The 16,766-nt window shown below is 36.3% G+C and overlaps 1 protein-coding gene across 24 annotated transcripts in view; it reads left to right on the top strand.

Moving 5' to 3' along the window:
- Positions 1 to 316: 316 nt before the first annotated feature.
- The window catches only part of NRXN1 (neurexin 1), a 719,965-nt gene continuing 703,515 nt past the window's right edge, over positions 317 to 16,766 (top strand). For all 24 annotated transcript variants that reach the window (XM_086460706.1, XM_086460705.1, XM_086460703.1 and 21 more), the window contains exon 1: positions 317 to 1,055. In XM_086460706.1, the coding sequence (XP_086316832.1) occupies positions 317 to 1,055 (739 nt within the window). The remainder of the gene's footprint in view (positions 1,056 to 16,766) is intronic.

Genomic DNA, 16,766 nt, shown 5'->3' with positions numbered 1-16,766 from the left:
CTCACCCGCCCCTAGACACCTTTTGCGAAGCTTGGCTGACCAGTGAAGAGACCCAACGGTACTTTCCCCTCAACGCGGGTCCCCTCTGGTGGTCCCCAATCCCATCCTGTGCCTGACCCCATCCCACGGGGCACCTGCAGCCCCCCGCCCCGGGGAGTCCCCTCCAGTGACCCCCGCACCCGGGGCGGGGGTGAGCGTGCCCGAACCTCCCAGCGCGGCCAGCGCCCAGCAAGATTTTACCCTGTCTGCCACCAGGGCCCCAGCGCCGCCCCCCGCCGGCCCTGCCGCCCCGCTCGCCCGCCCCAGGCCGCGCAGGATGGGGGCGGCGCTGGTGCGGCGCGGGGGCTGCCTGCTGCTCTGGCTGGCCCTGCTGCTGGGCTGCTGGGCCGAGCTGGGCAGTGGGCTGGAGTTCCCAGGGGCAGAGGGCCAATGGACCCGCTTCCCCAAGTGGAACGCCTGCTGCGAGAGCGAGATGAGCTTCAACATGAAGACACGCAGCTCCAGCGGGCTGGTGCTCTACTTTGACGACGAGGGCTTCTGTGACTTCCTGGAGCTCATCCTCACCCAGGGCGGGCGGCTGCAGCTCAGCTTCTCCATCTTCTGTGCCGAGCCTGCCACCCTGCTCTCTGACATGGCGGTCAACGACAATCTCTGGCATGCAGTCGTCATCCGCCGCCACTTCAAGAACACGACGCTGATCATTGACCGGGCTGAGGCCAAGTGGGTGGAGGTGAAGTCCAAGCGGCGGGACATGACTGTCTTCAGTGGCCTCTTCTTAGGGGGGCTTCCGCCTGAGCTGCGGTCGGCGACGCTAAAGCTGACGCTCTCCTCTGTCAAGGACCGGGAGCCCTTCAAGGGTTGGATAACTGATGTCCGGGTCAACTACACAGAGGCGTCGCCAGTGGAGAGCCAGGAGGTGCGGCTGGACGATGAGCAGAGCCGCCTGTGCGCCAAGGAGGATGTCTGCCTCAATGGGGGTGTCTGCTCAGTGCTCAACGACCAGGCTGTCTGTGACTGCTCCCAAACGGGCTTTCGGGGGAAGGACTGCAGCGAAGGTAAGGTGCCATTTCAGCTCGTCCCTCCGCCCCCCTCCCCATCGCTCTGTGGAGGGGACGGGTAGGAGGCCAGGTCTGCATGGAGTTTCATCTGTATGAGTGGATCTTCCTCCCTCCCCTCCATGCCCGCCGTGTCCCTGGCTCCCCTCTTCCCCACCTTCCTGTCCCTGCCCTCCATGTGTCTCTGTGGCTGACCATGGTGCCATCAGTCTTCTGTTCTCTCCAAGGCTGGGCAAGAGGAGGCAGAGGAGAAGGACGTTATTTGGGCATCTTCCAGAGGCGGGGTGCTATTTGGGGTTGTCCCAGGTGGAGGAAAGACGGGTATTGGGTGTCACCCGGGTGGGAGGGGGTGGCTGGCACCACTCTCGACTGGAGTTGAGGGAGGGGATGGGCATGCTTGTCACAAGCAGCTAGTGGCAATTAATTTCAGTAACAGGGAAAGCAACACTGGGGAGAATTTTACTGGATTAAGTGCAAAGATGACCTGCGTTTATTTTTGTAGGATAGATGAGATCCAGAGTCTGCTTTGTATTTGATATTTGCCTCTGCTATGTCGTTGAAATAAAATCAGTGATTTATTTGTGAATTCCTTAAATTGTTGCCAGGGAGGAGGGAGATTAAACAGAGGATTATGTTTTTACACAAATGTGAACGGTACTGCTTTACAATGTATTTAGCAATTCACCATGCCAGTCAGTCAGGGAGAATACAAAAGGGCAAAGAGGAATTACGTGCTCCAAGACCACAAAATTACTGAATAGTTTCACCGAGGAAGAGGGAGCTTAGAAAAATGGCAATTTCCTGAATCCCATCTACAAATAAATCACTGGGTAAAATGAGATTCGTATTCAGTGCCCATTGTTTTTGGTGAATGGAAGGAGCGTGAACATTTACTTTGCAGATGCATGTAGGACTCTTTTTTTTATTATTTTGCTAGTAAATGTGCCATTGCTTGCATCTCCTTAAGCATAGAAATTGTTGTGTACCTAGAAAAGGATGTAAAGGTGTACGAGTGAAATAATGTATCAAAGGAATACATAATCTTTGTGTCAAAATTGGAAAGCAAAGACATAAATTAAAAATGTAAAAGGTAAATATCAATAAGATATTATCAAGGCCAAATGAAGATCTTCACTGAGTGGCTGCATGACATTTATGGCTGAATAATTTGCCTTTAGCATTTCTATCAGATTTCACTCATTATAAGAAAGAAAACATCATTTGTGACTGTGCTTTATTATGTAACACCTTCTGTCCTTAGTGTCAATACTTAAAACGCTACAGTCATTCTGCATTCTGTTTATCAGTGGTTTATCTCTCATTCCCGTTCATAAAAAAATTCAAACCCTATTAACATTTAAAAGTAATTTTTAATAAGAGCAAATGATAATTTCAGAAAATAAGATGTTTGTATTTTCAATAGCACAGAGTCCCAGAAACTGTAAAATGAGGTAACTTTTATGTTCGGTAAGATCGTGTCAATGGATTTAGGTTTTGGATGTAAATTTTTAATATGCGGTACTACATAATATGTAGGTGTATGTAAAATATTGAGTTGTCTTAGCATCTTTGAGTTAGGCCCTTTTATAAACCAAAAAGAAAAGTATGAGGTGTAGCAGCTTGGTTAAAGCAACAATGGTCATATATATATTATTACGCATTTATATGCCCTTTACATTAAAACATAGTTTATATATTAGAAGTTATTTTGAACATGTAATATTTATATTTAAAAAATCATATAAATGTGTGTAATATCCATCAGAGAAAATTTTATCTTTATGTAATAATAAGTTCAACAGCTATTTTTAAGCAACATTTTTATGTTTAGATTGAACTATATTGAAATATATATATGTGTTTATATATATTAAAAATTGTATAGAGCTTATAAGAAGTTAACACTGAAAATAATTCTTAGAATCCTCTAAATTTAGGGTAAAATCTGGCCTCATCCAAATACTGGTGGTTTTACAATTAACCTCAGTGGGATCAAGATTACCCTCATGTGTCCATTGACCACTAAGAAGTCTTATAAAATAATAGCAAGACTTAGAATGTTAGCATACTCTCTCAACAAAGGACTATACAGTATTCAGATTATGATTTCCTTTGAAGCAGGAGACCATGTTTCCAGTGATATCAATATAAATGGAACTAGACCTACAGTTTAGATTTATCGATTGAGAAAAGACAGTAACTGAAATTCCCATCAGTCAGGTTTTCATGAAAGGATTAGTAGCTACTCATATGTGCTACCAAAGATATTGAACTATTTTATAAATTATTTAATATTCTAAGAAATAGAAAAGGCAGAAGGACAAGGAAAACCATTATGCCTGCCAAGAAAGAAACCCTGGCTATTGTTGTTACTTCTTTGTAGCCAACATAGAAATTATGCTGTTGAGTCTTCATCTTTCGTTCCTGGAATGCGTAAATTTCTCACAAACCTTAGTAAGATGTTGCTATTGCTGAAGGGTGGAGGATCATCTCAGACTGCAATGATCTGGAGGGGGTCTTGTTTTGCGTTTTGACTAAAAATGGTTTAGATGGGAAAAATCCCCAACTTTCCATTTTTATCTGTAATTGTAACCCCATGCCTTGGTTGATATCTTTTCTTTAAAGGTGAAAGATGGTCATTACATTCTATTTTCCTTGGATTTCTTAATAATTTTTTTTTTCTTTAGTGTGCTTCTGCAGCTCTGCAATCTGGTAAGACAGAGTCCCACAGTATAATGAGGACTTTAGAAATCAATAACAACAACAAAGAAAACCTTTCCAAAATTTTCTATCCTGACTTGCACATTTGAGAGATTAGAAATAATTGATTTAGAGTCAAAGTTTCAAGCCTTAGGATGCAATTTTTAATAGAAATTCAGTTATTTTCAGGAAGAAGTCTGGTGATTTTTTGGTGGTTTTTTTTTCAGATTTTCATCTTTGAAAAATCTCATTTTTTCCTGAAGTAAAATTTTCTTACAAGAATGAAGTTTAAGCAAGTTTATTTATTGTGGAAAACACATTGTAATGTAAGTTATTCCCAGTACGCTTAACTGTTCTCCTGTCTAAATCAGGAGTAGCTTCATTTATGTTTTCTGAACTACACTAGTCTAAGAACAGTGTAAGCCAGGAAAGAATCATATTTATTGCATTCAGTCATGCTGTTCGTTCGAATAGGATCTAAACTCTCTTCAATGGGAGCTTTGGCATGAATCACAGAAAAAGAACTGGAGTTTTGCTTGAGTATCAAGGGTGTGCAGTCCACAGCACAGAAAAATATGATCTGTAGCAGTTCTGTTGTTGATGAGTCTGTGTGCTTATAAGTAAAGACAGTACAAGAGCCTTCTAAAAAGAGAAATAAAATCTCTATTTAGTACTGAAACAGGCAAGGGAGTATTATTTCACATAATAATAGTGACTCAGCAGAAGGAAAAATACACAAAATTATAATAAATTTTGTTAGGAATAAGACTAGCATTAAAATAAACCCTGATTGCCATATCAATTTTCTGATAAATTTTTGACATACATCACAACTTTCTATTCAGTGAAAATTATATTATTCCCTGAAATGACTCAAATTATTATGGCTTGATTCTACGATGATAGAGCTGTTCATTAAAAAGACTTATCTTTAAAATCAGATTTTTAGTCAATTAAGTCAGGGTCCTAGATGGTAGGGAGAATGCATGATTCATATACTGAGTCTCCATATTCCTTTTCTCATTTTGCTCCTTATGTTAAAATTTCAGAATTAAAAAGCTATTTTAAATGTTAAATTAATAAAATAGTGACCCTCTGGCTTTAGATAAAAATATATATAAAAATCTTTCCTTTCATCCTCATTTATATAAAAATAACCTTGTCCAGTATCCTGTCTGAGAAAATAGGCAGATACCTCTGAAGAAGGAAATAAAATACACATAACACACTTTCATTTGGGAGAAGTTTCTCACGGACTGTAGCTTCTTGTCACTCCATGCCCTTCTGCTTTTCTATATCTGTAACTGCTTGAAAAAAATGCATACAGGATAGTTTATCTTTTTAAAATACAGCTTATCTACTTGCCTCAATATTAGCATGTTACAGAGACAATTACTCTGTGAATTCAAAGTATTCCTGTTTAGAACATGTTTTAACTGTTCTACTGAGTTTCTGTTTTGTGAGAAAAATGAGGACTGTTCATGCAGCTGTTCACTGTAAGAGATATTCTCCCTTGTTATATATTCAGAAGTTGATGCCAGCTATGGTTTGAACTGTGAAAGTGATTTTCTTAAGGAAGTGAATTCCAGATGTTTCAGGCTAGCCAGCATTTAGGTTTTTTTGTTTGGGTTCTATATATATTACATCAGTCTTTGTTGTGCATGTTTGCTTCTTCATGTTAACTTTTCCAAGTAATCCATTATTTATATCTCTTTGAAAAATTTCTATTTTAATTAATTTAATTCTCTTATGCCTTGAATAAAACATATAAACATATTTTGGCATTAATTATCTTTTGCAAGATACAAGTTGGAGTGTAAAGAGAGGATGTTGAACCCATTGCCTATAGTCAAAATCTTAAGAGTAGCCACCAAGGTCTTTACCCGTCTCGAATAGTTAGCTAAATATACTTTGGGCTGGTCAATACTGTGAGCAAAACTTTCTTTTTGGTTTACACTTCAGAATCTTTATCTACAATGCACATCTCTAGTACATGATCTGTATTTCTTCTGTATGCTGATTTCTTGTCAGTGCCGATGGTCACTGGGGTGATGTTGATTTAGGCCAAGGGTTTGAAATCCAGTAGAGATTACACTAAAGTTCTGTTGTATTTACCTTTGATTTGATTAATTTAACAATAAATGTTTTAATTTTATTTAAAATTTTTAAGCTAACTTTATTGTCAGGGTAAAATCTTGAGGGCAGATAGTCAAATAATCCCAAAGTCTTTCAAAACTGTGTTAAATCTGTGCCCTTCACATTTATATGTATGAAAACAGAATCCTCATGTCAATTTAAAGCAGAATTTTGCATCATTTTCCTAATTCAATTTGATATATTCCTTTGTTTTCAGGATTTAGCATTATAGGATATTGATTTCTATATCAGCCTTGTGTAAAATCACAGCTGTTTAAATACTATGTCACTGGTAATTAGGAATTGGCAGTCTGTTTTATATTGTCTTCTAAGTCTACTTGTTGAATATTGCTAATCCTTTCAAAATAGTGATATTGAAATACTTCCAAAAGACCACTTATGCATATAGCATACATCTTCATATCCCAGATCGATAATATTTTATACAGTGAGGCTGTTGCTTCCCTTTGTGCCTAGCTGAGATGCAGAGTCCATGTTAATTTTAAGACTATATTGCAAAATATAGAATTCTAATATGCTAGAAGAATTTACATCTAGCAGCATAGGACCTTGTGTCAGATTGGTTATATTCATTCAGAATTTTAAAATTATACAATAAAATTGGCTATATTTTCATATAATTACACTTCAAGGCATACAGGCATTTTTGACCAAATGTACTTGATCTTTTTTCTCAGCTGCAGGTTGGCTCCCTATGAGTCTTTTAACAGTAGATGCTAGCCAAGTAGTTGTGGGAAAACATTTAGATTACAGAACATGTAATTTTATCCCATCATCATTACCAAGCTGATGGATAGGAATGGGGAAACAGGCTGGCAAGTAAATACCATTCCTGATAGAAATAGCTTTATGTAGAGGCTAACATTAACATATGCAGCTTTGAGGTTTTATGCTTCTTCTAATAAACGTATCAAAATTGGTTGGTAATTTAAAATAAAAAGGTTCATCCATCTCTCTTGTTGAAATTAATATGATGATTTGTCCTCCAGAAAGTTTGGTGTTCCTTTCAGAAAACATGAAACCATACAAGCTTTTGGGAAAATACTTTGTCTAGTTTATTGTGCTGTAGTTGAAAACTATATACCTTCATAATCACATGATTTTACAGAATAGTGAAGGGCATTCTGAAGTGTTGCATAACATATTGTACCTGAGGAGTAAATTATAAAGACCAAAGTCTACTTCTTTCAGGGAATGATTTGGTAGAATACAACAACCATACCTTTAACTGAGGTGTTATATATAGAATTGACTAGCAAAGTCAGAGTAAATAATAATTTGATGCCTTTATTTAGTTCTATGCTGACCAGGGATCATATTTTAATCTTTTACAAAATAATTTAGGTTTTTCCCACAAAGATGTGCAATTTCTCAAATGACACTTTTTCCTTCTGTACTGTGGTGATGGTATCTGAGAGTATCATCTCAAGCAATTTACCAGCCTGGATTATATTGTCATATATGCAGAACTCAGTCTTTCAGCTCAGGTTCTCTTCTGCCAAACTAAAAAGTAGTTGTATATGGTGGGTTCATGCTGATGTCTAGCCATTCTCCTGGATCTTGGTCTACTCAGTAGAATCAATGAGTGCTTCAATGCACAAAATACCTATAGTAAATAATGAACAAAACAGGAAAAAGCACATGATTTTGACATGGCTGTTTTTTTCTCAGTGACCCTAGTCAGTTTCACACCACTTCTCCAGTTTGGTTTCTCCATCTGTAAAGTTAAAGTAATGACAATCCATACAGCATCTTTTGTAGGATTTTCTTCCTGACCGTGAGAAAGATCAGAATTTCTATTAGGGATCTAGTTGGGGAAGTCAAGAAGCTCCCTTTGCTGTAGTGCAACCTCTTTAGTCTACAGAATTGATACTTATCAGCCAGCTTTGAAGTTGCCACCATTCCTACTGCCTATCCATCCATAGCTGAGTGTTCAGAATAATGTGGTTTTTTCTTATGCACAACTGGTCTGCCATTATATACTTTCCATTAGTCTGACTAGTATTGGAAATGATGTAGCTTGTCAACTGCCAGCCACTTTTCCCTTGACAATTCAGCTCGTCTCATGGTCGTTACAGTTCTCATCCTTTGCAACATTGCACCTGTACAAAAGTCATCCTTATTACTGTAAAAGGGTCTAAGATTTAATGTCTGAGGATAGTGGAGAACTCTGGATCCTAATCATATAGTTTTTGAAAAGTTTCATTATCTTTTGTTTTCAATGAGAAATTTGGATGTGAAAGCCAGAGGTGGCCTCAGTCATGCCTTGTTTGAGCTTGTAAAGAAATAAGAGACAGAGGTATGCTGGCTGCATTCTGTAAGAACAAGATTGTATGATAGGATTTTAGATTTCTTTAGTTCTATGGAGTTGTTTATGAACCTGGAACTATTTAGCTAGGTCCTAGTAAGCAGCAAATTTAGCATCTTATAGATAGCTGAAAAATAAGGGTCTGTTTTCATTTTCCATTGGAATCAATTTGAAGTCTCATTGACTCAAGCTTAGAATTAGGGCAAACCTAATAACCTGCTGATTCTGAAGTTATTCAAGTGGGAATATGAAAACAGAGAAGATCTAGGGCAAATTAAATAACCTGCTGATTCTGACTGTAGTATTCATCTGGGAATATCTATAGAGAAAATACTTTCCATAAATTCAGATATTTGTTACCATCATCATCATCATTATAATTATTCTTTAATTTAATACATGCTTATGAACGATGCTGTAAGAGTAAAGTTATATGACTAATTTTGTTTCACAGTTAAGGGACTCTGCAATTTGTGGAAAAATCTGTTTCACCAAAAAAGCAGGCGGTGTATTCAATAGAATCACTTTTCCTGTTGCTGCCACTACAAACTATGAAACAGTATTTTGCCTACATAAGAGTTATGTACCAACAATGCTATGTAGGTGTGCAAGCTGCAGATTGCTTTTAGTCTGTGGCACAATGCAGAAGGTGTAGAAATGAAAAGGTGTGACTTTTTTGGTGATTTTTGTCTAGAGAAGGGGCTTTGTGTTGCTTAAAGGCAGAGAAACTAGACTGATTCTTCCCACAGTGATGTCTTTCTGTAATTAAGAGAACTTGTACAGCCATTATGGAGGTCACTGACATTACACTATACAATTGGAGATGTATGTCACAGTTCCAGATTTTCAGAATTACATCTTAATTTCTGATACAGAATGACCTTCATGTTGATCTTCTTTCCCTTCTATGCTTTTTAGCATTAACAAAAGATTAAAAGAATGACACTTTTGTCAAAGGAGGTATTTCCATTAAGAAAAGACCCCTTCAGAAAGATTGCATGTATATGTCATAAATTGTATGTAGTTTCTTTTTAAGAAGAATATAGAAAATCACAGAATTAGTGAGTAGACATGGGGTGAAGATCTGTATCTCAATATTGTAGTTTTCTTTAGAAGGTTATCCTCACTGTTCCCAAAGGTGACAACAGAAATGTTCACACACACATATATCAGCATTTGTACAATGGGGTCTAGGGGAAAACTGTGACGAATAGCTCTAGGATGAATTACGGTCTTGTGACACAAAAATAATATTAATTATTAATAAAAATGAGAGAATTGGGCCCTGATGCTGGTAAAAAAAAAAAAGGTCTACAGCACTCTTAGGAAAGACCTTTTCTTTCCTGCTTCTGAATCATACAGGTGTGATAAAAGCGATCTAAGAAAGTTTGGATTCCGCTGATTGTTATGTGGCAACAGACTTACATTTTACATTTGTAAAATTAGACTCTCATCCTGGAGGGTCCAGGGATAAGAGGCAGAGGGGCTAGTGAGATACTGCATCTCCTTCCCAGACTACGCACACTGCTATGTCTAAGCACAGTGAATTTCAGGTGAGTATCTATAATGGGGTGGACAGATGCTTCACATGACATCATCCACTAGAAAAGCAGTGGATTTTCTTCAGGAAATTTCCAGGAATGTTAGTGCTGATGGAGAGATTACTAGTTGTGCTTATTTTGATTTTGCTTTTCTTCCTTTTTTTCCTCATCAGAGGAGAGACAGGTGAAAACGGAAGTTATAAACCAATAGCTGTGTGTCACTTAATTTTTAAGACTATCATGGAGTGATATAAGAAAGATTTGTAAATAGATTTTCTAAGAACTGATTAATGCTATCCTGCTACATCCTTCTCAGATGAATGTTGTTGATCTTCCCAGGAGCTGATTCTCTGTGAAGTTTGTTTTCTGTGATGTTTACTGCAGCTAAATAATTCAATAATATTATTACTTTGCAAATAATATGATTTTTTTTTAGAACCTATAGTTTTTTCAGAGATAAATTGTGGACTGTCATTCAACATTAGACAAAAGATTTGTCTAGTTTGGTTAAATGTTTACTGAAGAATTCTGAATACAGATTCATATTCTTACATAAAACATTCCTGACTTAAGTGTTATGAGAAAAATATCAGCATTTTCCCGCTAGGTCACCAGGAAGAAAATATGGTTTGAATATATTTCTTTGTTGACCCAAAATTCTGTTAGTTTTCCAAGAATGCTGTATCAGTTGCAGTAGTTTCCAGGAATTTCTGGCTTTTTTTTTTTTGTCAATGTTCTTTGTCCGAAGTATTTGGAAGAGCAGCTGGATGAAAGTTAGTTGCACAGCCTTGAACTTGTGCTTTTTCTTCTATGGGAGTTAAACAATTGCATCTGGCATTATAATAAGTTGTGAACTTTAGCAGTACAGCACAGTTTTTATTTTTGTTTTCCACATTACAAATTTTGAAACTCAAAATATAAGCAAATCATACATCAGGTTCAAAGTTCTGAGAAAAATATTTTCACTTTGTTGCTTATTCAGGTTTTTGTGACAAAGGAAGTTCCAATGACAGAAAAAAAGTTAGTGTAATAGAGGTTTTGACCTGTTAATTCTTGCAAACCCACTGACAAGCACATCCTTAATATGTGAAAAATTGTTAACATTCAGAGATTTTATCTATTCTCTTATCATTGGCTGGATCCCATTCTCTTGTTTTGAATACACATACCTACATCATTCAAATTTGTAAAGGGAGTGATTAAACAAATCTCTGCTATTCAGTCACATATTAACTGTTGTGATACTTGAATCATGCTGGTGGATTTTGTAAATCTTAAACCATGGAATCATGCACAGTAAGCCAAGTCAATAAAATTTCCTTCCAATCTCTCTGCTGAAAGACTGAAACATATCTGTTGGAAGTGGAAAAATAGCAGCCTAAGTTGATGGCACGATGGGAATTCAGAAGCAAAGCTACCTTCAATGACTGGTGGCTTTCATCTTTTTTTGCTGCTTGTGTTTAAGGGTGGAAATTGTCTCTACATTTTATTCACATTTGCGTTAAAAAATAACAAAAAGCAGTTGGCGATGCTGTATCTATTGTGATAGAGATATATCTAACTCAAAAAAGCGTGCCTTTGAGAACTTAGTAATATTAATTAACTAATGGAATTGGAAGAAAAAAGTACCTTTAGAAATCATTTATGTTGTTCTGGACAATATTTCTAAAATATTTTGCTTTTGTAGGTTTGTCACATTCAGTAGAATCTCTGTCAATTGATTGAGTAAAATAATTTGTCCATGTACTCCTTTCATGTCTGTGTAAATCAGGATTGATACCTCTTGATGGTAATATATTAAGCCATTGTAAAATAAGAGTAAGATCAGAATCAGGTCCTCTGGTTAGGAAAAAAAAATATTTCAAGTGTATTAATATTGAAACACCCCAAAAACCTCAAGAAACAAAGAAGCTTAACCTTGCCCACTACTATGTAATATTACTTTGCAATCTTTATAGAAGTTTCCTTTGTCATTCAGATGCGTAGAAACATTTTGCCATCACAAAAATGGCCATCGAGAAGCTTTGCTTGCTTGTTTCCCATATCTATATGGTAACAATAATTGCTTATTCCACTCTTATATTATATTAATAAGTTATAATAAGAACTTGCAATGCAATTTTTCCCTTATAAAATTGAATTAATAGCTAAATTAATTTTCATATTTTAACCCCACTTCCCACCCTCATTGCTGAGATGACCTGTCCTCTATTAAAATGATTGCCATTTGAAAATAGACTGTTATGTGTTTTTTTCATCTACGTGTTTGAATCAATCTTCACACTCCTTTTGTTGTTCTTAGATACCCATTTAGCACACAGGTTTTTAAAGCATAGCTCAGTATGGCCAGTTTACTTCTTCTCTAATCAACCCAAGTCATTGGTGTCAGTCTGACATGTATGAACATACTGCACACAAAATCTGTGCTCTGAGAGTATTACTAAGTTTGTAAAATAAAGCATTTGCAAGCTATGAACTGTCAGGACAAAAGATACTGTGCAATTTTGATTTCATCTATTTCTGGGTGTCCATTATGAAGTTGTCTTTAATTACATGATCATATATCATTTTTTCCTTGAGCTTTCTGCCTCGTTCAGTGCATAGGCTGGATAATAAGTTCTTCAATGTTTTCTTATCCCCTTGCTATTCAGTATGTAGCCCTGAGCCTTATTTATCGTCCATATTCAAACCAGCTCTGAAGAGAAATTATTAATTTTCCCATGGGCTTTTCTCAGTTTTCATAACTACAATATCTGAGCTGCTATGCAAATACTAAAAAATACACAATGCCCGTGTAAGATGACAGATGCTGTTACCCCAGTTGTAGAGGAGAACTGAGGCAAGAGACTGCAGGTAAAAAACATTCACTAATACTGAGTGCACAATCTGAAGTTTTTCTGAGTGCTTCACATACAACACTACATGCTCTTAAGCATCCACTATAACTTCGAAGCACAGCTCGCACTGACTTCAGATTACAGCTTTGAGTGATCAGCACTACATATTCTGGGATATCCAGCAAGGTACGCTCCCTGAAGATGCAAATGTCCTGAACAGCATAAGGAATGATGACACAGAAAATGCCTGGCTTTAAAAACCTGACCAAAATCATGTGGGATTTTTAGGAGAGGAGGAGATAGAACATATTTCTTCAAGGCAGCATTCACCTCTCCTTGGTATGTGGTACGCCCTGCTCCATTTCAGCAAGGACTCTTGTATTGCAGGGGCAGGTGTACTGCTCATTGGCACAACAGCTTCCTTCATTACTCGGTCATTCCTTACTGCTAAGAATAGACCTCTTCTGTGTACAGAACAAGTAAAGGAGGCTCTGGAGACAACTGCATCAAAATGGTGTAATTAAAGGCTGTATCATAACATATATGAATAAAGTGGATGGAGCTAAGTTACGTAAGAAGCCTTATGTCTCAGAGCTGCTATTTTTGACTTTGCAACCTAAAGAACAGTCTTTTAAGGCAGTAAAATAGTCAGTGTGTAAAAATTTTTTATAGGTTTTTAAAACTCTACTCCCACTCAGACATCCCAGCCCCAGACATTGTGTTTTCTGCACTTTAATGAGGAAGCACCCTTTCCACAGGGCCCATTCCCATCAGGGAGGTTGCTGATGGACTGACACTCCCTGCTCCAAAACTGGACAGCTGGACCTAGCATAGGCCACAGAGTTTCCAATGACAAGGAAGACCTGCTGAGGCTGAACTTAAAGTATACAGTCACAGTCCAAACAATCTTTCAAGACTTTCCTGATAAAATCCAAGATATCTCCACTAACAGTGTAAAAACATATTTTTGAGAAAGTTTGCAAGTTGGGACAGATTCTGGTGGGTTTTCAAAGGACTGGCAAAAGGCTTAACCCTGAAAGTCAAGTTACTGCTGCCCAAATGGTTTTCATATTTCTGCTTCAAAATAAGACTAAAGTCAAAAGAAATCAGAATGGAAATGAAACTTGCTTAGAGTTCCCTTGGGGAGATACTACTGCTAACATAAATGTCAGGTTTTCAGTTGAGACTTTTTTTTTGTGACTAAATCAGATACATTTTTTTAAGACTGTAAAAAGAAAGCTTCCTTACTATACTGGGTCACTCTGTGTTTTCTTTAATTACTATAATCAGTCTTCCTCTGTAGTAAGTGTGTCTTTTAAAGAAAGAAAGAAAGAAAGAAAAAAAAGATGTACACAAAATTGTTTCAGTATATTCCAGAACTATTTTTCCAAGGAATTGATTGAGTTTTTAAAATAAAATATAAACATTGTATTTGCACATCTGCTTGTTCAGTGTTGTCATTAAAAAACTTTGGCTAAAAATATTTCTTAAACTCTTCCTGTAAAAGTTTTATGTGAGGAATAGTATAGCCAAAGTGCAATATTCTGTACACAAGAGCCAGAAATGCAGTGTTAATCTTTGACTTGACCAGACAAAATTTTTAAGATACTTCTGTCTTTATAAGAGCCATGTTTATTCATGTCCCAGGAACTTTGAACACATCTTTATTATTTTTCTCCTTATTTAGGGATTGTTACTTTCTCTAATTAGAGAACGAGCTGCTCTTTATTTCTTTGTGTATTAAACAATTGTGAAGATAAAAAATATTTATTTTCCCTTTTCCTGTCCATGATTTTTATTATATTCACTATGTTATACTATGTACTATTTTTACTAAAAACCATACAAATAAAAAGCTATTAGGACACAAGTTGAAGACAGAGTAAAGTCACAGTCAAATTCCCAATACATTTTTTTATGGTCAATTCACAGATTGTCCCACTGTATTTGGGTAGATTATTTGTATGAATAATTTTATTCCCTTGATCCCCAATATAAATTAATGTATTTATACATTATACATATACAATAATGTAATATGCTGTGGATAACCATACATATTTCAATAGTACAATATGGCTGTTTACAAGCATATGGTTATCCTATATGTTACCTCATGGTCTTTAATCACCTAGTGACATTTGCAGAATGGAATATTAAATGTTATTACTCCTGCTGATTTAAATGGGACTATGTGTGTTAGAATGAACAGAAAAGTTTTTAGATGAAAAATGTTCAATAGTAAAAAAATAATAAATTGAAAATCATGGTTTAGAGCGTAATCAGATACAAGCTAAACTGTAAAATCATAGACAAAAAATTAAAGTATTTATAAATTTTTAGAGACAACTATTCATGTTTTAATGTCTTATAAATGTTGTGCCTAGTGTGTAAACTTATTAGATTCATCTTTAGAAATGCCTTTTTAAATTAATAATAATGAGTTTAAATTCAGATGTCTGTATGCACATAAATTTTGTTCAAGCTCAAAGTACGTGTTTTTTACCACCTCTTTGTTGCATTTTCTAGACAAGAATCGCAGTGCTATTTCTTTATGAAAGCTTAAATTCTGGATGAAAATAGTACCAGTCAGAAATCTGAGTCCGATGTAACATCCCTAAAGGCTGTTTTCTGCTAAGCAGTGAAGGGAGTATAATATAATGCACTCTGATTTTACCGTCATTTAAAATATGTCCCTAGCTCAACAGTACTCCTCTGCAAACTTTTTTTTTTTCTTTTGAAACACAGAAGATAGTATACAAAGAGTGAAGTAAAAGTTTACTAGCCTAATGGGACCGTAGGATATCAACAAAAATTAAATACATTGATGCTTTGATCATCATTTAATGGACTACCTACATTTACCAGACTTCTCAAAATATCAGCTTCTGTGATTATTTACACCATTCATGCATTTCATAAGCTGGCTAAAAACTCTTCTCAATATTCTAGAAAACAGCTTGTCCTAAATGTAACTTTATAAAAAGAGTAAAACTTAAAGACAAGACTTCTCTTATTAATTTTAGAATTGTTAATGTGCCACCTCTGTAATTTATATCAGTAAGATTAAAAAATCTGTAGTTTTTAGTATTTTAAAAATTGATATAATTAATATTTTATGTCAGGAATTTTCATTCACATGTAAAACAGCAAATGAAGCTGACTGCTTTAAGTGAGATAGTATAGCCACGGCACCTAAGGTAGCCTCTCTCTCAGATCTGTCCCCACACACATGCAGAATCGTGCTGCAGCTTGGTCTTGCTACAATGGTTTGGGTAAAGAGAAATAATTTTCTTGGGAGGATTTTGTTAAATCCAGATCATTTGGATAGAGCAGTTCCTCAGGCAGTTATGTCAGTTGATCTGAAGGGGCAAACAGAAAGGAGTTTTTTGACAGCAAACATGCAGTAGCGTAAGGGGAGCCAAGGTCTTTGGCTGCTCAGCTACAAGGGAAGTGGGCATGTGATTCTTGCTTACAACTCTCTGAATTTCTGCCTGTATAGCTGTGATTGATTCCTGCAAGCATTATTGAGTATCAAAGATCTAGCCAGAAAAATTATTTAATGAATTTACTGGTAATATTAGGAAAACTTTCAGTGATTTGGAAAACATTTTCTCTGTTTTAAAGGAGTCTGTTTTAAAAGATAAGTAAGGTCAAATTAAAAAAATAAACCTAGTAACTACACTAAACTATATCTTAATAAAAATCATGGTTTTCATTTGAGTATGGCAACTGGACCTCCACTTTCTGTGAGTCGGTAGCATCACTTGCAAATTAAATCTTGGAAAAAAATCTTAGTACTAAAATTCTCATGGCTGTCAAAAATATTTTTGAGAGTTGCTTTCCTTTCAGCCGCATTTCAAAACAGGTTTCTGAATTATTATTTTTTTAAAAAATATTTCAGCTAAGTTTCAATATGACTTGGTGTTTTCTCTGACTTAATGCAAAGATAGCCAGGAAAACTGTTGGTAAAATAAGAATGTGGCAATGTTGTTGAAACAAATCTCTGTTAAGCAAATAAATCCTGTCAGAAGAAGAATGTTACAAAAAAAATATCTGAAATGTTATTAGATATTATAGTAGTATATCATGTTCAGCCAAATTTCAACAAATTATTGGTTTCTGAATGTGGTGTGTATTGCCTACCTATATCTGAATGGTGCACAAC

The sequence above is a fragment of the Leptosomus discolor genome, chromosome 2, assembly GCF_034619465.1.
Source record: "Leptosomus discolor isolate bLepDis1 chromosome 2, bLepDis1.hap2, whole genome shotgun sequence".
In the NCBI taxonomy this organism is placed as follows: Eukaryota; Metazoa; Chordata; class Aves; order Leptosomiformes; family Leptosomidae; genus Leptosomus; species Leptosomus discolor.
The sequence above is the reverse complement of the archived record's forward strand: the minus strand, read 5'-3'. Positions and strand labels throughout refer to the sequence as shown.